Genomic DNA, 19,875 nt, shown 5'->3' on the forward strand with positions numbered 1-19,875 from the left:
TTAATTGTTACTTAATACAGTATCTGTGAAAGCTGGTTTCTCTTTCTATCTGTCCTTTGCATCTACAGTTTGCAGACCCTTCATCCTACATTTGAAAAGGTTATAGAACCACAAGGTAGAAGACGGTATGCAGGATGGCTAAAACAAGAGGCACTCAGGATGCTGGGCTGGTAGGGTCTCAGTGTATCTATGGTAACACTCACCTGGCTGTTGCATTCCGTAAAGAGGGAACCGGTGAGAATACGACAGGACTGCTCAACTGTTACCAACTTCACAAGGTTGTCACCGCATGGAGCGGACAGCTACACACACACACACACACACACACACACACACACACACACACACACACACACACACAACCACACACACACACACACACACACACACACACACACACACACACACACACACACACACACACACACACACACACACACACACACACACACACACACACACACACACACATGCACGCACACGCACACACACACACGGTTCAATAAATAGCATCATAATACATGTAGTACAATAATAGCTCAATGTTTAATGTGTTATGAATGTATCTATTCAGTCTACCATTACTGTTACAGAAGCAATAATAAGGGCTAATAAACATAATTGCACCTGTGTTACATCGGCACAGCTGGGTTTGACTTTCCAGGAGTTTCCAAAGTGGGCAGAATCCACCTCCAACTGGTTGTTGCTGCTCATCAAATCGTTGTTGATGTTGCCATCGAAGTTCCCACACAGACCACACACCTTCCCCTACACACAGTGACAGGTAAGTACAGACCGCACACCTTCCCCTACACACATGACAGGTAAGTACAGACCACACACCTGCCCCTACACACAGTGACAGGTAAGTACAGACCACACACCCGCCCCTACACACAGTGACAGGTAAGTACAGACCACACACCCGCCCCTACACACAGTGACAGGTAAGTACAGACCGCACACCTTCCCCTACACAGTGACAGGTAAGTACAGACCACACACCCGCCGCCCCTACACACAGTGACAGGTAAACACATACCACACACCTGCCCCTACACACAGTGACAGGTAAGTACAGACCACACACCTGCCCCTACACACAGTGACAGGTAAGTACAGACCACACACCTGCCCCTACACACAGTGACAGGTAAGTACAGACCGCACACCTTCCCCTACACACAGTGACAGGTAAGTACAGACCACACACCTTCCCCTACACACAGTGACAGGTAAGTACAGACCACACACCCGCCCCTACACACAGTGACAGGTAAACACAGACCACACACACACACACACACACACACACACACACACCTACTCACAGTGACAGGTAAAGAACACAAAAGATGCGTGGTGGTTTTGTACACAGTAGTACCTGTGGAGGTGTGAAGCTGTTGGAAGAGTGTAACTAAATGTGGGCAGTGGGCAAATGGGCCATGGCCACTGGCTTATGGCACTACTCAGTCATACAACAGTGTCACACACCAAAACAACGTAAAGTGATGCCCAACTGAAGTACAAATGCTTCGGTAGAGGCATTTTTGGTATTCCAAATACATTTAACTTATTGTTTTAAAACGTATACAATGCATGTTAATGCTGACTCTTCCACTGTGTCCACTGATTGCTCCTCCTGTCATATATAAGAATTTAGAATTGACGTTCTTTATTGCAGGGTGCCATTCTGTGGTTAACAGAAATGGCTGAGGTGTTGCATCTGTTCACCTTAAGTGTCTCGTCTTGTTTCTATTTCATATGTCTAGCATATACAGCCGATCTTTATCTGCAGTATTCTTGGAGGCCTATCTTGCGATCTCAGAGGGACCCATACCATTTATGGTGTGCAAACAGCTCAACAGGCTCATCTGCGTGACTATGACTTCCTGTGAGCCCATCTGCTGTACCTGGCCGTTTCCATCGAACTGCTGTCTCGAGACAGGAAGAGGCCCCAGGAAGGGGCCTCATCCACAGCTCATTTCACCCTCTTACGAAATCTTTATCAGTGTAATTACTAAACGTGACTGCCACTGGGATGTCTCAAATGCAACATGTACAGTATATATACTCTGTCTTTCTCTGAATAAACCAGAAATATTGAACTCAGACACTTTTTGGACATCAGTTTGTTCCTGATGCGTCGTTCTTCTTTGCTGCTATACTGAATCATCAGACTGGGTTCTCAACTTCTCTCATCCACATCATTCTAACAGACTCCGAGGGCAAAATATCACTACACATATCTATATTAGATATAGTCTGACAAAGTTAAATAAACACAGTGTTGACTGGGGTCCCAGATATTAAACATGTTTCATGAAATGGGGGTCCGTGGAGAAATGCATATGTCTAACTGGGGGTCCTTGAAATGAAAATGGTTGAGAATCACTGTTGTAAGCCATGAAGGATTACCCTGTATTCGGCTGAGATGTGGACCAGCAGTCGGGTTCCCTGGTCCCAGCTGATGGAAATGTGTTTCCCCAGCAGTAGAACGTAGAACTGGCCAGAGCGAATGATCTCCACCTCTGTGCCCTGTAGGACTGGTCTCCTCATCCTCACCTACAGGCAGACGGAAAGAAATCTTCTTCATCTTCTTCAATTTGTGTGTGTGTGTGTGTGTGTGTGTGTGTGTGTGTGTGTGTGTGTGTGTGTGTGTGTGTGTGTGTGTGTGTGTGTGTGTGTGTGTGTGTGTGTGTGTGTGTGTGTGATTTGTGTGATTTAGATTTTGAGTATTATTACAAAACATACATTAACCACTTCAGCCCTACATACAGTTCGGCCATTTGAAAATATTTTCAAAAGATTTTTATACACTTGAAAACTTGAAATGGGACACAATGAGTACTTTTGCTTTTGGTACTTCAAGTCCGTTTTGATGCCAATACTTTTATACTTTTAGTCGAGTACATTCTGAATTCTGGACTTTTACTTGTAACAGAGTATTTCTACATTGTAGTATTGATAAGTAAAACAAAATAGTACTTTTTCCACCACTGCATGCAAGTGTAGGTTACAGTACCTCTCCGTGCTGCATAGTAATCAGCCCTCCCTTGTAGGAGACTGTCAGTGCTTTGGCACAACGATGTCCCACAATGCCACAGGCCTCGTTCTCCACCAGCACTCTGAAGGAACCGTCCACTCCGTTGCACATATCCTGAGAGAGAGAGAGAGAGAGAGAGAGAGAGAGAGAGAGAGAGAGAGAGAGAGAGAGAGAGAGAGAGAGAGGAGATTTCATGTTATTGACTTCCAAGTCACGTGCGTTACATAATTGACATTGACATAGTTCACTTGGATCCGTCTGTCTCTTACCTGCACCAGGACATACTGGCAGAGGCCAGGGAAAGAGTATTTGAGTCCATCAAATGTGATGTAGTGTCCTTCCCCGACCGTGCGACACACCCCGTCACACACCTTCTGTGTGCAAACCCACTGCCTGTTCTCACACACACTGCAACAGGAGAGAGCCTTGTTAGGCACACACACAGTGCCACATACTGATATATCATATTAGTTCATTTAGAGCAGTGGTGGAAAGTAACTAAGTACATGTACCCAAGAACTGTATATAAGTCAAAAAAATTAGGTGTTTTTACTTTACTGGAGTATTTCCAGTTTTCAATACTTTTACTTCTACTGCATTACATCTCAGAGGCAAATATTGTACTTTTTACTCCACTACAATTGTTGGAAAATGTTAGTTACTAGTTGCTTCATAAAACATACATTAACCACTTCAGACCTATATACTTTGGCTATTTTCAATGAATGTTATACAATGAGTACTTTTACTTTTAGTACTTTTAGTATATTTTGATGCCAATACTTTTATACTTTTACTCAAGCAAAGTATGTAGATGTAGAAAAGTATTTCTACATTGTGGTATTGCTAATTTTACTTAAGTAAAAAAAATGTAGTACTTTTTCCACCACTGACTTAAGAGTGCATTCGGGCCATTCTTTTTTACCAGGTGTTGCAATCCATCGAGATGCTCTGTCCTGCAGCATAGGGCCGGTTGTTATGGTAACAGGGACACTGTTCTGGCTTGATGCACTCCCTCCGGTGACGCACCTGAAATCAATCATGTGATTATTCAGGCAAGTCTCTGGCACACAGCTAAAAGTAAACGTGCACAACCTCTAATACACTCGCTTTCTTTTCTCCTTTCCCCCCAAAAATGTTTTTATTAGTCCTTATGCCAAATTGCCTCCCTGCACGTCCAACTTCCCTCTCGCAAATAAGGCCAATTGTGTTTGTCGGAACGCTTGGCCAAGCCGGATGCTCCAGAGGATGTAAACCCCTAGTCTCTGCAGTGGTGGGCAGGAACTTTACCCCTGTCCCACCAAAGTGCCCCCTGTCTTGCTTTCGTTCTCTCTCTCTCAGGGCTAGCCTCATGGCTAATTAATATTTTTGTATTCTTTTCTTTTTTTACCCATACATATTAATAAATATACGATTTTGAAAATGAGTTATTTGTTATTGCATGACATAAATGAGGCATTACAGTGCCATGGGGACAGAGGCAACCGGGGATGCAGGCCTGACTGAGGCAGGGTAGATCCAGGTTCTGGCAGGTTCTGGCGCACTCCAAGCCCTTCTCTCCTGCCTCACACTCCACCCGTGTCAGTGGGGGGGGACAGGGGGCTGACCGCCGATCTGTAGAAGAACAATACACACAGAAACATGCATGCTAAGTTCAGATAAAAGAGTGGTAAAAAGAAATTGCTCTCTTGTGTGGGAGACCTGGGTTCAAATCCCAGATAGGAGAGAAAGGTTATGGATTGCAGCTGTAATTTACATGTAGAGTAAATGTGCCATTTAAGGCAGAGATACAGTATATGATGACAAATTAGTGCAGATAACTGACACATTGACCATATGTCCACTCGTGTAGTGCAACACATACAATGGACTGTAGACTACACACTTATATAAACATTCAACACTCAGTAACGGGGACGGCATGTATCTCAGCAAACATACACTGTACCTCTGGATGGTGCTCCGTCTCCATCGTCATAGAAGAGGTCAGACAGCATGGTTTCACCAGCGTCACTGGCACTACAGCGCATGGCGCCATTCTCACAGTAGCTACACACAAAACACAGAATAACGCCCATCATTCTTATTTTTTGTACACACACATGTACGCACACATTCAGACGTGTACACAAACAAAAGCACACGCACGCACAAAAAGCACAAACATAATACATGGTGATAAACACGTTTTCATAATACAATATGTATCTATGAACTATACTTGTGTGAACTTGAGAACTATACTCTCTGTGTACTATCCAGTAACTGTTTCTACACAGAAAGAAATATTTCATATTAGTGTACAGTTTGGACGATGATGATAAACAGTAGTGTGTATGGAAGTTCTGTAGACAGACCCTGTAAAAACTGCCATTTCGGAATGTGAGATCGTTTTGTATTAAGTTAGTATTAAAGGAGAATTTTGGACTAAAGTTTTATTACCTTTTCTATAGTCTGGGAGGGTTAGCGTCGGAGCTTGGACAGCAGGGGCGCGGCCACTGCGTTGTGATTCAAATCAACAGCCAATGAAGAAAAGGGGGCGGGATCCACATGCAGTGGGTGATGCATCTAAATAGGATCGACGGGAAGCAATTTCCCCTTGAGAAATTTCGGCCGCCATTGTTGTGTACTGCTGTTTGCCTCTCGTCGGACTTTTTAGACGAGTTGCACAGCTCTCAGACCGGTAAGAGGCGTGTCCGCTCAGATTCAGAGTGTGACGTACATCCCGCCCACAAATACCAGGGCTGTGGCCCAGAAGTTCCTCGCCAGAGCTGGCGAAAACTTCTGGGAACTCAGATTACCTTTTCTATGATGTTATGACATCTTAGGATGAATGGTACAGTAGAAAAATTTCATAACTCCACCCCTGAGCCGCCACAGCTTAAAAAGGTGTGCGGATTGGCCTTAGGTTAGATCACATATTTTAATAGCTTCTTTTTTTTTTTTTGTGAGATATCTGACGTTCATAGTGACAGAACACTGTCCAAAAAAAACAAAAAAAAAACAGAAGTCTTGCTATATTAAAATATGTGATCTAACCTAAGGCCAATCCGCTTCAACTGTAAGTGAGATTCCCCATTCAAGTGAATGAGGTAGCTTAGAGGGCTTTTAAGCTCTGGCGGACCAGGGGTGGAGTTATGAAATTTTTCTACTGTACCATTCATCCTAAGATATCATAACATCATAGAAAAGGTAATAAAACTTTAGTCCAAACTTCTCCTTTAAGTAGTAGTTATCAAACTTTTTCATGTCAAGGACCCCCAAATGAATGTGTATTTCAATGTATGTAGGGTTAAAGTAGTTGAACTGATTTAGATTCTACCGGTATATTAACTCATTTTGCTGGGGACCCCATCGAACCCCCCCAAGGACCCCTGGGGTCTGAGAACCTGTTGCAGAAAATATCCCCAGGCCATCATTTGTCATTTGTGTTAACTCTTTTATATACACAGATACAGAGAACGACATTGTCATTACATATGTCTTAACCCATTTTTTGATTTGAGCTAAAAATCATTATTTTACACTTTGGCTATTCAAAAATAGCAGATATACAAGCTCATAGCGCGGCACCGAGTGCCGCGCTACGAGCTTGTAGATCTGCTATTTTTGAAAAATCGTGAAAATGTGTGCAAATCTTCTGAATATATATATTTTTACAGCGAACATTTTTAACTCAAATCTTTGCTTCTGGGGGTCCCTGGAACAAAATATTTTGATGGGGGTCCGCGGCCAAATACATATAATTTTGGGGGTCCTTGACATGAAAAAGATTGAGCACCACTGATATAGAAACATACGTTTTTCAGAAAACTGTTGAGATTTAGGAGACATGTAGAATCGGCTTCAGGTCTCAATGGGTTAAACCAACAGTCTCATGATATATGCTTCGCTCACATGCACACACCCACAAACACAAGCACAAACATCTCTGTCACACACACACACACACACACACACACACACACACACACACACACACACACACACACACACACACACACACACACACACACACACACACACACACACACACACACACACACACACACACACACACACAAACATCACGCATGCACACAGTACACACTGACCAGATGCTGTTGTGGTCGGCGTAGACGTCACTGGGCTGGTAGAGCTGCCCGTCATGCAGGCAGGTGCAGCGGTCGGAGGTCACACACTCTCCAGAGTCACTCAGGTACTGTCCCACGGGGCAGAAGCAGCCCTCCTCACACCTCCTCTCCCTCTCCCCCTGGCAGCCCGCCTCCGCCCCGGACAGAGAGCCACACGTCCGCTCGCACACGCTGCCGCAGGCCTCGTACACCTGGCCTCCGGTGCATTTCATTTCTGCCGTTAGTGGTGTAGAATAGAATAGAATAGAGTAGACTTTATCTGCTATTTGCGCAAATGCATAGGACATCTTGGAGCTCAGCTTCCAGGGTCGGCGTTTAAAAAGACAGAAAATACAGACTAGATAGAAAGAACATACATCCTACAATACAACAGTATATGCTACAATACTCAAAAAATAAGAAATAAGTACTTCATATTCTAACTAAAACTAGTGCGAAATAGTGTGATTCATCTATCATGATTCAGTTCATCATGATCATCAAGGTGAACAAGCACAGAGAATAATCTATGTTGTTGTAGGCTATTACAAGACAAGAAGGTTTGATCGTTAACCACTTAAACCCTATATCAGCGATTCACCAGCCTGTGGGCCGGGGATTGATTGATCATTAATCGGTTGATTGATGATTAAAATAAACATGCTCTGAAAATGCATGCACCCATCTGACTACTTAACACTTAAGTGGTCAGAGGGGTGGGCCACCAACACTTTGGAGATTTTCATGTGGGCCCTGATCCAGAAAAGGTTGGGAACCACTGTATATATTATATACAGTATATATTTTGTTGACCGGGGTCCCTCAGGTCTCTATCCTTGGCCCCCTTCCTTTTTTCCCTATACAAATGTTTTTTTAAAGCTGCTCTACAAGCTCACAGAGCGTCGCATTGTGTGTGTGTGTGTGTGTGTGTGTGTGTGTGTGTGTGTGTGTGTGTGTGTGTGTGTGTGTGTGTGTGTGTTCGTGTGTGTTCATGTGAGCGCGCACACGTGTGTGTTCACATGCACACATCTCTCCATGAGCACATGTGACTGATCTCATTCTGTCTACAGTATGTACGTGAGAGTGACAACGTGTGCTCTGATGGGTTTACCACAGAGCGAGGGGGACCTCCAGTTGAGCAGAACTCCTTTGGCGGAGCAGGCGGCGGCGTAGGCCGACAGAGCGGAGCAGACGCACTCTTCGCCGTTCACGCAGGCACACGCGTCGTAGCGACAGAAACTCTGGAAAGGAGCCGGGTTCACCAGGAAGTGGCACGGGCTGAATGCGTCTGACAATATCACCGAACACGCCTCCTCTGCAAAACGCACTAAAATGAGGGAAGATGATATGGTACAAGGTCAGGAGTGATGTTGATGTGTGTGGACAATGACACATTACAATGACAACGCATCTAAAAGGACGTGTAAAGGATGTGTAAAGGACCCCAATGGAAACAAGCCATAGTGCTTTCTTGGGTTTAGAATCCTCTTAACAGATATTGTATTAAACTGTACTTCCCTGTGCTTGTCTTTGCAAACTGTTAATAAAGTATTCAATCAATATTCAATCTGCAAGGAGATAAGCATTAATCAGTATGAGGTTATTACTAGGATAATGGTTACGTTTCAACATAGTGGTGAATGTGGTGAATCAATGTCAATGGCAATAAAATCTGTGAAATAAATATAAAAAATCTATAAAATATACTAAAACAAAGTTTTGCATATGAGTGCGTGTGCATACATGTATGTGTAATGTATATATGTGTGTCAGTACCTCTCTTGGGATTGAGTGCACATGGGTCAGCCTCAGGTCTGTGGGTGGAGTCACAGTCTCCGTTGATCCTCCAGGATTGGCCGAAAGAATGAGGCTGGGCCTCAACCAGTCCAGCGGAGAGGAAGTCGTCGCCTTGGTTACCATTGTAGTTACCACAGAGACCACAGGTCTGCCCTGCCCAGGTTGGTCCAAGCTGGAGAAGGCGACAAAATGTTAAGGTTACCAAGGTTTCATGCATCAAACATAATTTCCGACTATGTAAACTTTGTGTTTGTTCCACCTTTAAGAGCACCCGACCCCGTCCATCCCAGTCCAGACGAAGGTCATGTCCAAACTTCACGTTCACTGACGACTGGACTGAACTCTGAATGTGTAGATTACCTGTAAAATAAATTGCACGCATGGAGAAAGACAATGGCTTAAGAAAAGACCAATGAAAATCCCATTGCAAATCTGGACAAAGTATGGACAGGTTATACTTTAAAACTTTCGCAAAAAACGTCATTCTTGCATGTTTTGAAAATTGCACTATGGAAAGACCACTGTCTTTTTATTTCTCTTGTATGTCCTCCCCACGCCCTTTCTCCTACATGAATAGTCAGCTGAACATTGATTGGCTCGAACTCGCTGATTCAGTTTTTGAATTTTGCTCCCGGCTACTTCTGTGACGTCCGACTACAGCTGAAAATGAGCATTCACCAATGAACAATCAGACAACCCCCAACACTCTGGAGTCTGGACCCCCTGTGGGTTTTGCCCGGTCTTTGGCCTGGTGTATTGCATCCTTAAATCCTATGACATTACCATGGAGCATGGGGGTCTGGATGTTCATGCCGTTGACAGAGACCAAGCCTCCATGCTTCAGCTTCACTGTCATGTTGTCCAGAGAGGGCAGGGTGAGAGTCACTGAGCGGGTGCACACCGCATCCTGGTCGTCTGCACACTGAAACACAGTACAAACAAGGCACTGCACTGTAAAGTCCTGAGTGTTGATATGATTGTGTAAACACAGATAGAGAGACATGAACGGTACTGCACATCTGCGTAATGACTAAGTCAGCATACAACAGGCAATACCTGTACAGTCTCAATGATGACAGAGAACTGTCCGTTAGTGCAGTCTCTGGCCAGCAGGTACTGACACTGTCCGGTGAAGGTGAAGAACTTGTTATCGAACGTCTTGAAGTGAGACTGACCCAGCACCAAGCACTCTCCTACAACACGGTACAGACAAATGAAGGAGGTTGCTTCCACAATGCCTGAACAATGACTGAATAATGAGGAAAAATCCAGAGTCAGTGAAAACATTGAGTACATCTTCCTCACCGGGGCAGCCTTCGTTGGTGCATTCCCACGAGCCATGACGGCACACACTGGAGATAACAAAGACTCCACTTAGTTAGTGATGGAAAACGTGTTATAAACTGTACCGTATGCATCAATTATTACCTATGGTGTTATGTATGTATGCTTGACAAACAGAGTGGGCCCACTCACCAGGTGTTACAGTCCTGAGAGATGCTGGCTCCTGGAGGGTAGTGCCTGCCCATGTGCGCACAGGAACACTGGGACACTTCCACGCAGCGGTCTCCGTCCAGTACCTTCCCCACTGACACACAGACACGTCCATACACATACACTGTTATTTGACATGTTTGGAGACGAGGAAATAGACATGGATGAAACTGACGGAGAATAGGAGGGTAAAGGGGGGGGGGGGGCGTATTACCGGGGCATGTGCAGCCGTCGACACACTCTTCCTTACACACCTCCTGGATGTTGAGACTCTGGCAGGTGGTAGAGCATGACTGGCTGCATTCCTTGTACTCCATCCCTATTGGACACTTGGGGGCTGTGGACAGACGCACAAACACACATGGGCATTTGGGTCACAGGCTCAGTTGCCCTATTAGACACTTGGGGGCTGCATAGTAAAATCCCATGGTTCATTTAACTCCAAAGAGTGATTAATGTACACACTATTTTCAGAGTTCAATTATCACATTTAACTGTGCGTGGACAGACAGACAGACAGACAGACAGACAGACAGACAGACAGACAGACAGACAGACACACTCCAGCATACACATATGCATGCACACACGCACGTACGCACAAGCATTATGACCATTATGGCCTTAATGGCTTGTCAACAGATTGTCTGACTTACAGCATTGGCTCTCCTCCAGCCAGCCTTTTAGCAGCGTCCCGTGGGCGTGACATGTCCGTGCGTACTCCAATAGGACGGCACAGTGGCAGTCTTGCCCCGCCCCATGGCCACAGTGACACGCCTCCTCCTCACACAGAGCCAGGAAGGCCTCGGGGGAGACCAGGTGGGCACAGTGCAGAAACGCACTGGAGGTCTGCAGGACACCACAGCTGGACAACTCCTGAACACATACCGTACATTCATAGACACACACAGATGCATGAATTTATTTTTAGCATGTGATTAAAGATATATGATGCAATGCCACTTTCAGAAGATTGTTATTGCTATTTCATCACTCAGTGAGTGGTGACAACTTTCAGCCACTTTCATAGTGGCTGAAAGTTGACAGGAATCTACTCTCCTCAGTTCAAATCAATACTCACACGGTCAGACTCTTGGAGATACATTGCAGGTAAACCCCAAAGGAACATATATTGTTAACATTCATCATTGTGATGGGTCCAGTGGCTTTTCATGCACTTATTGGAGTTTTACTATTGGCTTTCCGCAATCGATGCCCAGTCATATACTGTAGTGTAGGGTTCACACAAACATCTCCACAGTGCAAATCAATAGAAATCACACATGTAGGAACCACATGCACAAGGGACCTACCAGCCTTGAGACAGCTGCGGTATTTGTGGAAGCAGATAAAAACAAGAAACACAATTACAATCACAGTGTCTGTGACATATGAAAAGAAATTAAAAATAGTTTCCATGGGCACAAGCTAGCCTCTGTGCTCTCCTATGGTGTCCAGAGAGAACCAGACGAAAATATTATGAGATTCATATAAATCACAATGGATGTCATTGTGGCCTTTATCGTGACACCAGTGTACCAAAAGAGGGATTGTTCATCTTACAATCAAGAACTAGTTTCGGTTCTCCTGTTGTTAAAAATAACAGTGTTTATTTATTTGTAACTCCAAGAGTGTGCAAATGCAACATTTGTACAGAGTTAAATTATCACTCAGGACTTTTCAGTTCAGATCTATAAGAAGACTTGTTTAGTTGATGAAGGCTCTTTGACAGGATGAAGAATGAACAGATGCAGACAAGAAAATTGTCAGGGTCTCTTGCCTCGTTGTTTTAAAAGCTGACAGGACGAGAGAACAGATGAGACACCAAAGAGAAATGCTTGTGCTTCCCCTGGGAGATGAATCAAGTGTATGTATTCTCTGACATAAATATACTCTTGTACACTGTGTTTGCGAGGCAACTCGCATGAGGCCGCTAGAATTCATTCCCATTATGAATAGCCTTTGGCCAGGCAGAGTCTATTGGAGGGCGATCTTACGGATTTTTCTCTTTTGGCATCCTTCAGACATGGCCATGCCAGTGCCAATGGCACTTCTTGATCTCGTGAGAGATACAGTGTTGGTCTTTTGGTGGTGAACGAATTTAGAGATCTTCATTTGGCCAAAAGACCCTCCAGGTCTTGCAGAGATATCTGTTATGAAAGGCATCAACTTTTGACATATTCTGTGTTCACTATGTTTTGGAGCTGTACAGCTGACTTAAGATTGCAGTTAATGAAACCAGATCTTTGTTTTGATGGTGTGATTTCCAGGTGGTATGCAAGCTACGAAAGGTACTGTCAGGATCATCTCCACAATAAGGCTACATGCTTGTTATAACATATATTGTTTAAAGCAGGTGCTGAACCAATAGAAGACTGCAATGAAAACATGAAAGAAGGTCTGCACACTGTAGCTCCCTTAACTGCAATTAATTGACACATCCACAAGTTTTGTTTCGAGCTACTCCTCTTCTTCAGTCTGAAGAAGAGCATTAGCTTGAAACATCACTTGTTGGCAGAGGTGGACAGTAACGTTTTACTTGAGTCAATTTACTTGAGTACTGTACTTAAGTTCATATTCTGAGGATCTGTACTTTACTTGAGTATTAGATTTCTTTATTACTTATTACTCTTACTTGAGTACATTTTTCACTTTAGAGCGGGGGTTTTCAACAAGTGGTCCGTGGACCACTTGTGGTCCCTGAAGGTATTGCATGTGGTCCCTGACCATGTTGCAATATGTTTTTTTCTTCTTGTTCCATGGAACAGTGCATATTATCGACCTGGTGACCTATGATGACATGTCAATGTTGTTCGTTTCTGAGAAGTCGGAGGTCAAGAAATTCCACAGAAAAGGGAGTTAGAATCTCAAGAAGGGGAAGTGTACCGGATTGCCTGATGGAGTCATCATTATTAGGAAATGTGGCCATATAATTGCATGTGTCTGTGTAGTCCATGGACCACTGGTTGAGAAACAGTGCATGCATACAGTAGCAAGTGTTAGCAAAGCATTAATCTTAGCTCTAATCTCACCCAACACAACAGTGGTCCCCAGGTTGATTCTTAATCAGGGTGGTGGTCCCTGGTTCACAATCAGTTGAAACCCCCTGCTTTAGAGAGTTTAAAACTATAAATCTCACTGGAGTTTAGGCTAGCACTAGAATTTAGCTGCAGCACATGGCAGTGACATAGGGTACTTTTTTTGTCTTGAATATTCTTGAAAGGCAATTAGTGACATGCTTTGTTTTTGGCTTGAAAACAATCCATGCACCTTAAATGGGGAAACGTTTTTATTTTATTAGGACTCATAGAATCACAAAATGTCCCTGGGATGGGACCCATTCAAATGACCAATCCTGGGTCCTGACACCCACTAACTACATTGAAAACCTAACATCACTGCTACTGCTTAGATGAGGAGTTATTTTGTTACATTGGCATTGCTGAGGTTTTAGACATATTTTAGTTTGTTCAAGACAGTATTTTTAAATTTAATATTTTGTGGCTATTTGGTTATTTTGTGCTGCACCACTAGGCTATAAAGATATTAATTTAGATTACTCGTTTTGAACCAATGCTGCACTCATTTGACTTGTGATTTTAAAAAGCCATATAAAAAATGACAGCACTTCATTTAGGGTTGTCCGATATTGGCTTTTTTACCGATAACCGATATACCGATATTGTCCAACTCTTAATTACCGATACCGATATCAACCGATACCGATATATGCGGGGATTATTGTGATTAGGGTAAGCTCAAATTTCATATCACACACACCATATACAGTAAGAACTCCTGTAACTTATTTATAAAGCCAAAAAAATATATATATATATATTTTTTTCAAAAACCGATACCGATATTTTCCCGATATCAATTTTTATGCTAATATCGGCCGATAATATCGGGAGGCCGATAATATCGGACATCCCTAACTTCATTGATGTGAAAAATAAGAAATGTACTTTTACTTTTACTTGTACTTGTACTTAAGTATTTTTTAAAAGCATTTACTCTTGAATACTTAAGTACATTTAAAAGCAAGGACTTTTTTTACTCTTACTTGAGTAATATTTTAACTGAGCTACTTTTACTTGTAGTGGAGTAAATTTAACCAGGAGTACTCTGTTAATCAAGTACTGGGGTCGAGTACTCTGTCCACCTCTGCTTGTTGGTGTGCCAATACATTGCTCTTATAAGTGAAATAGGGTGCAGACCTCATGTTTTCAATAAAAGGAATATGCATAGCATAATATTCCCGCTTGGAAAATGTTCCCATATAGTAATGACTGCCTCCTGGCACCATTTGATGTTTGTCATTATTTGTTATTCTTCATTGAAGTACATTGTTTCATTAATCACCTGTAGGATGACATGACAGCAAGACACTAGATGAGCTGACCATAACAATGCAGACATCCGGGCCTTGCACGCACGCACGCACGCACGCACGCACGCACACACGCGCTCACACACACACACACACACACACACACACACACACACACACACACACACACACACACACACACACACACACACACACACACAAGAAAAGGATTGTCCCTCTCACCGCTGAGGTGTCTTTTGTGCTGTTACAAGTCTGGCTGGCAGGGCTGACACGTCGACAGGACTGCCCAGCTCCTTTCATCGCCCATGAATTTGCAAAGTCATAACTGTCCTCAGTCTGGAAACCTGAGATCAAATTCACACAGGACAGCAAACAACCTCAGATTGACAGATTTCTTTCTTAATGTGACCCTCACCTCTCCACCTTTCTCTTGCTTACTTTCTCCTCGGTATCTTTTCCTGTTATGGGTTTCAACTCTTCCTGTGGTGACTCAGATCGTTTCCTAAATTCCAGTAATTACGCACTTAGACTCTTCTTTTCGTCCCTCTCTCCCACACAAACACTGACACACTCACACTGCTTCATGCAGAGCCCGACCGATGCCAGATGTAGCCTATGGGTCCGATGTCGACCAAGGTTTTGGAAAGTCCTGGACCACTGACATTTTTTATTTATAATTACCCATACCGATATCATCAAAGAAATCTATAAGTGGCCTATATATCAGCGAAACCCATGGCATATATCGGTCCGGCTCTAGCAGATATCACACACTATATACATATCCCTCCCCTTTATGTACCCTCTTGAGCAGTATAATCATCGGTGGGAACAGAGTTGAAGTTGCCACACAGGCCACAGGTGCGGTTGCCATGGTGTTTGGTCAGCGTCACAGCAATGTTGGCGGCGTTGTCGATGGTAACGGTGAAGCCGAACTCCTCGCTCCACAGCTTATAGAAGCCAAGCTCCTGGCCCGCGAACACGGCGTGAGACGCATAGGGCAGGGAGAGCCTACACACAAACAGACACAAACGCTAGAATTTCCCAATCCAGTGAGCTGTGTGTGGTATTTTTTGGTCAACAAGGATGAGTTCTACTGATTTCATCATGTTTTCATCCAGTAACCTTCCTGTGTTCTATCTAACACAGTAAAGTCCTCTGTGTCAATTCATCCATTTGTAAGTGTGCAGATGTAAGGGAAAGGGGAACATTTGGTTACATTTGTACACCCTCAGAGTTAAATGAACAGCACGGAAGATCTTTCTGGGTATCTACCTCTTTCCTCCTTCTGAGAGACGTCCATCAGCAGACAGGTGCAGCTCAAAGACGTCCCTCAGAAACAGAGTGACGCCGCTCCTCCTCCCATGGGCAAAGTCACCTGCAAACATTCAGCACACAGTCTGACACATCACAGATACAGCCTGACACCGATACAGTTAGACACAGACACAATAAGACACAGACGCAGACAGACTCACAGACACTATCAGACCGATACACACACAGACTGACAGGCACATACACAGTTATGGACACAAAGACAGATACAGACAAAAACTCACAGACATGGTCAAACACAAACACAGTCAGAGACAGATCGACAGACAGACAGACAGACAGAGAGACACAGTCAGACACAGAGAGACGCAAACACAGTCAGATATAAATACAGTATTTACCACAGTGAACTTCATATGCAGACAGTAAGCATGCACTGTAATTGTGTCTGACATAAGTAAATGACTTCGGGTAAAATGAAGGGCTGTGTCCAAAGACTGATGATAATTACTGCCCAAAGGTATAGCATCTCTTATAGTGACATTATGACATTCATGAGTTGAACTACATCTGTGTACTGTAGTCTCACCCAGTAGGGTGAAGGAGCGGTGCTGACAGTCCCCAGCCAATAGGTAGCTGCAGTCTCCAGGGAACTCATACAAAACGCCGTCAAATGTATGAACGTGGTGTCGCCCGAACAGACTGCATCTGCCCGTCATGCCCGCCACGCAAGCTACACACACACACACACACACACACACACACACACACACACACATTTTTTCAGTTTTAAATACAGTAGCAAAATAACAAAAAGAGCATTATGTACATACAATGCATAGCTATTTTGCGTGACACCGCCGTATGATGAAGTATCAATAGGGCTGATGTCGTTAATCAGACTACTCAATTCATTGGATTACACAAAATCAATTAGAATTGTTTTGTGTCAAATCGTTGAGGTATAAAAATCACGCTATTTATTCGATTAATTGGAAAAGTAATCAATACAATAACTGCAAAGAAAATAGTTATAGTTGCACTCAAAAGTTGAAGTACATTCAACTCACCTGTAAGATGCAGCAGAACCCACAGTTCTCTCCAACATTGCCGCTTACTCACCTGAAACTCTCACACACACACACACACACACACACACACACACACACACACACACACACACACACACACACACACACACACACACACACACACACACACACACACACACACACACACACACACACACACACACATTTTTGCCATCAATTTCACCACTACCATAATCACCACCACCACCACCATCATGTTTGGCCTGTTCTCTTAAAGTATCCAGACCCTCATGAGTTCCCTTGCGTACCTCCATGTCAGTGTCAAAACGTGGCCAACGTCGTTCAGCAAAGGCAAATAGAATCCAAATTGGGGAAAGTTAAATCCACAGGTTGCACGGTTCAAAGTGTGCACACTCAAGGCATCAAGTGAGCACTCATCCTTTAATTCTCTCTTCAGCAAGGAAACAGGAGAAAAGGTGCAACACTTATAAGCACTCACATAGAGACTGGAGCACAGAGGAAGCTCTGTTTTATAGCATAGGAAATACCCCCCTTCGCTCATTGATACCCCCTACCACACACACACACTCATACTCGATGCCAGGTTAAACAGGGTGGGAGAATATTATTATGTCCAATACTCTGTGTACGCCAAACCCCCCCCCCCCCCCTCACACAACCACCACCACCAAAACACCCCTTGAAGGACAATGCCAGGAAGTGCCCGCTGATTGCCTGGCTGACAGACTGGTTGACCGTTACGCATGTGTATCGTTGCCAACTTAAACATCTCTTGAGTGGGATGAAACACCACACACACTCACTGGAGATATCCCATGCAATCTTATCACGTTGCAACACTGGTACGAAACACACAAACACATGAGTCACCTGCACAAATAGCACACACACACACACACACACACACACACACACACACACACACACACACACACACACAGGGAACAAACAAAATATGGCATGAGAGAAAGAGAGCTAAAAGGTACAGAGCTAAATCACAAGACAATGACAGATACATGTCACAACCTCACAAAAATAAAATGGAATTGTAACAGCCAAAACTACAGTATGAATTCTGTGACATGATTATTTGGATGGACGGATGGATGGACGGACGGACGGACGGACGGACGATAGTGGACTATTAAAAAATATGTAGACATCTTGATAACTGACAGTCTGATAGAAGTAGACAAAACAATGGAAATTCTGTCTTTATGCAGGGCTTATAGATTTGCAACTTTTCCCCCCACAAATTTTATGGAGTGGATTTCCTTGCAGTAGCCCCACAGGTCTCACAGGCAGTGCACCAGTGCAACTATTGCCCACTCTTCCTAGTGCCCAGTTTTCCCAGTGCCCAGTCTTTCTGGTGCCCACTCTTCTCCCCCCAAAGTGCCCACATTTCCCTAGTGCCCACTCTTCCTAGTGTCCAGTTTTATCGGTGCCCGTTTTTTTGGTGCCCATTCTTTCATTGTAGAAATACTCTGTTACTTACAAGTAAAAATGTACTTGAGTAATGTACTTTAAAGTGGACGCAGCTAAATGATCTGGACTTTGCGGACGACCTGGCCCTTCTCTCTCACAACCAGGAGCAGATGCAGGAAAAGACCAGCACCATGGCAGCTAACTCAGCTCGCCTTGGACTTAACATCCACAGAGGGAAGAGCCTGTCCTGAGAGTCAACTCTGCCAGCACCTCATCCATCATGCTGGAAGGCGAAGCACTGGAGGAGGTTGACAAGTTCACCTACCTTGGCAGCATTGTCAACAAGCAGGGTGGAACAGAGGCAGATGTGAGAGTCAGGATTGGCAAGGCCAGGGTAGCTTACCTCCAACTAAAAAACATCTGGAGCGTGAAATACCTGGCCATCACAACAAAGATCAGGATCTTTAACACCAATGTGAAGTCAGTCCTACTCTATGGTGCTGAGACATGGAGGACCACTGTAAACACCACAAACAAAATCCAGTCATTCATCAACACCTGTCTGTCTGCGACGAATCCTCCAGATCCACTGACCTTTACACCATCACATCAGCAACAAAGAACTGTGGCAATGCACCAACCAAAACCAGCAGAGGAAGAGATCCTCAAACGGCGTTGGAGATGGCCATACTCTCTGTAAACCAGCCTCAAACACCACAAGACCCTCAAGTGGAACCCCCAAGGGAAAAGGCACCTGGTGCAGAGACTTGGAGGCAGATGCCAAGAAATGGGGTAATATGCTAAGTAAAGTAAGTAAATGTACTTAGTTACTTTACACCTCTGCTTTCTTTTGCTTTCCTTCTTATGCTTGCAAAAGCATATGCAGTTACTTTGGCTAAAAGGTATTTTCAATTTTCAATTTTTCATGTATTATTTTGTCAAACTATAGGGCCTATGTTTTGTTGGATATTTTCATATTATTACAAATGGGCCAATCTATCATATATCTGTTCAGTATGGGATTATTTATATTTAATTACCTCTCTCTCTTTGGTATTATTAGCCCGGTCAACATGGCTAACTATGCGGCAACATCGCATTTGCCTCAACGATATCCTGCCAGGCTGTAGTGAAGTCTAGTTTCTTTTCCCAGGAGCCTGGCTGGGAAGTGCGATGACGTAATGTGCCTGAAAGCGCGTGGACGGAATTGAATATACATGAATGAACACGGTGCACGAGCACACAGGCTACTGTATGCTTGGATCCATCCAACACGCATATAAATTATGACATCAT

The 19,875-nt window shown here is 43.9% G+C and overlaps 1 protein-coding gene across 1 annotated transcript in view; it reads right to left on the bottom strand.

The window, feature by feature from the left end:
• vwf (von Willebrand factor) overlaps nt 1-17,641 on the bottom strand; it is a 40,548-nt gene extending 22,907 nt beyond the window's left edge. The window contains exons 1-24 of the mRNA XM_084060658.1: nt 17,442-17,641; nt 17,152-17,203; nt 16,671-16,814; nt 16,079-16,181; nt 15,606-15,814; nt 15,026-15,147; nt 11,106-11,325; nt 10,664-10,786; nt 10,432-10,543; nt 10,261-10,307; nt 10,012-10,148; nt 9,739-9,877; nt 9,215-9,315; nt 8,935-9,127; nt 8,270-8,485; nt 7,141-7,393; nt 4,995-5,095; nt 4,509-4,660; nt 3,972-4,075; nt 3,316-3,454; nt 3,026-3,160; nt 2,419-2,565; nt 628-768; nt 204-302 (exon numbers count right to left, since the gene is read on the bottom strand). Of these exons, the coding sequence (XP_083916784.1) occupies nt 204-302; nt 628-768; nt 2,419-2,565; nt 3,026-3,160; nt 3,316-3,454; nt 3,972-4,075; nt 4,509-4,660; nt 4,995-5,095; nt 7,141-7,393; nt 8,270-8,485; nt 8,935-9,127; nt 9,215-9,315; nt 9,739-9,877; nt 10,012-10,148; nt 10,261-10,307; nt 10,432-10,543; nt 10,664-10,786; nt 11,106-11,325; nt 15,026-15,147; nt 15,606-15,814; nt 16,079-16,181; nt 16,671-16,814; nt 17,152-17,203; nt 17,442-17,447 (3,195 nt within the window). The 5' untranslated portion in view covers nt 17,448-17,641. The remainder of the gene's footprint in view (nt 1-203; nt 303-627; nt 769-2,418; nt 2,566-3,025; nt 3,161-3,315; nt 3,455-3,971; nt 4,076-4,508; nt 4,661-4,994; nt 5,096-7,140; nt 7,394-8,269; nt 8,486-8,934; nt 9,128-9,214; nt 9,316-9,738; nt 9,878-10,011; nt 10,149-10,260; nt 10,308-10,431; nt 10,544-10,663; nt 10,787-11,105; nt 11,326-15,025; nt 15,148-15,605; nt 15,815-16,078; nt 16,182-16,670; nt 16,815-17,151; nt 17,204-17,441) is intronic.
• Between the last annotated feature and the right edge of the window lie 2,234 nt (nt 17,642-19,875).

This window comes from Gymnoscopelus microlampas (assembly GCF_963454915.1).
Source record: "Gymnoscopelus microlampas genome assembly, chromosome: 6".
Lineage (NCBI taxonomy): Eukaryota > Metazoa > Chordata > Actinopteri > Myctophiformes > Myctophidae > Gymnoscopelus > Gymnoscopelus microlampas.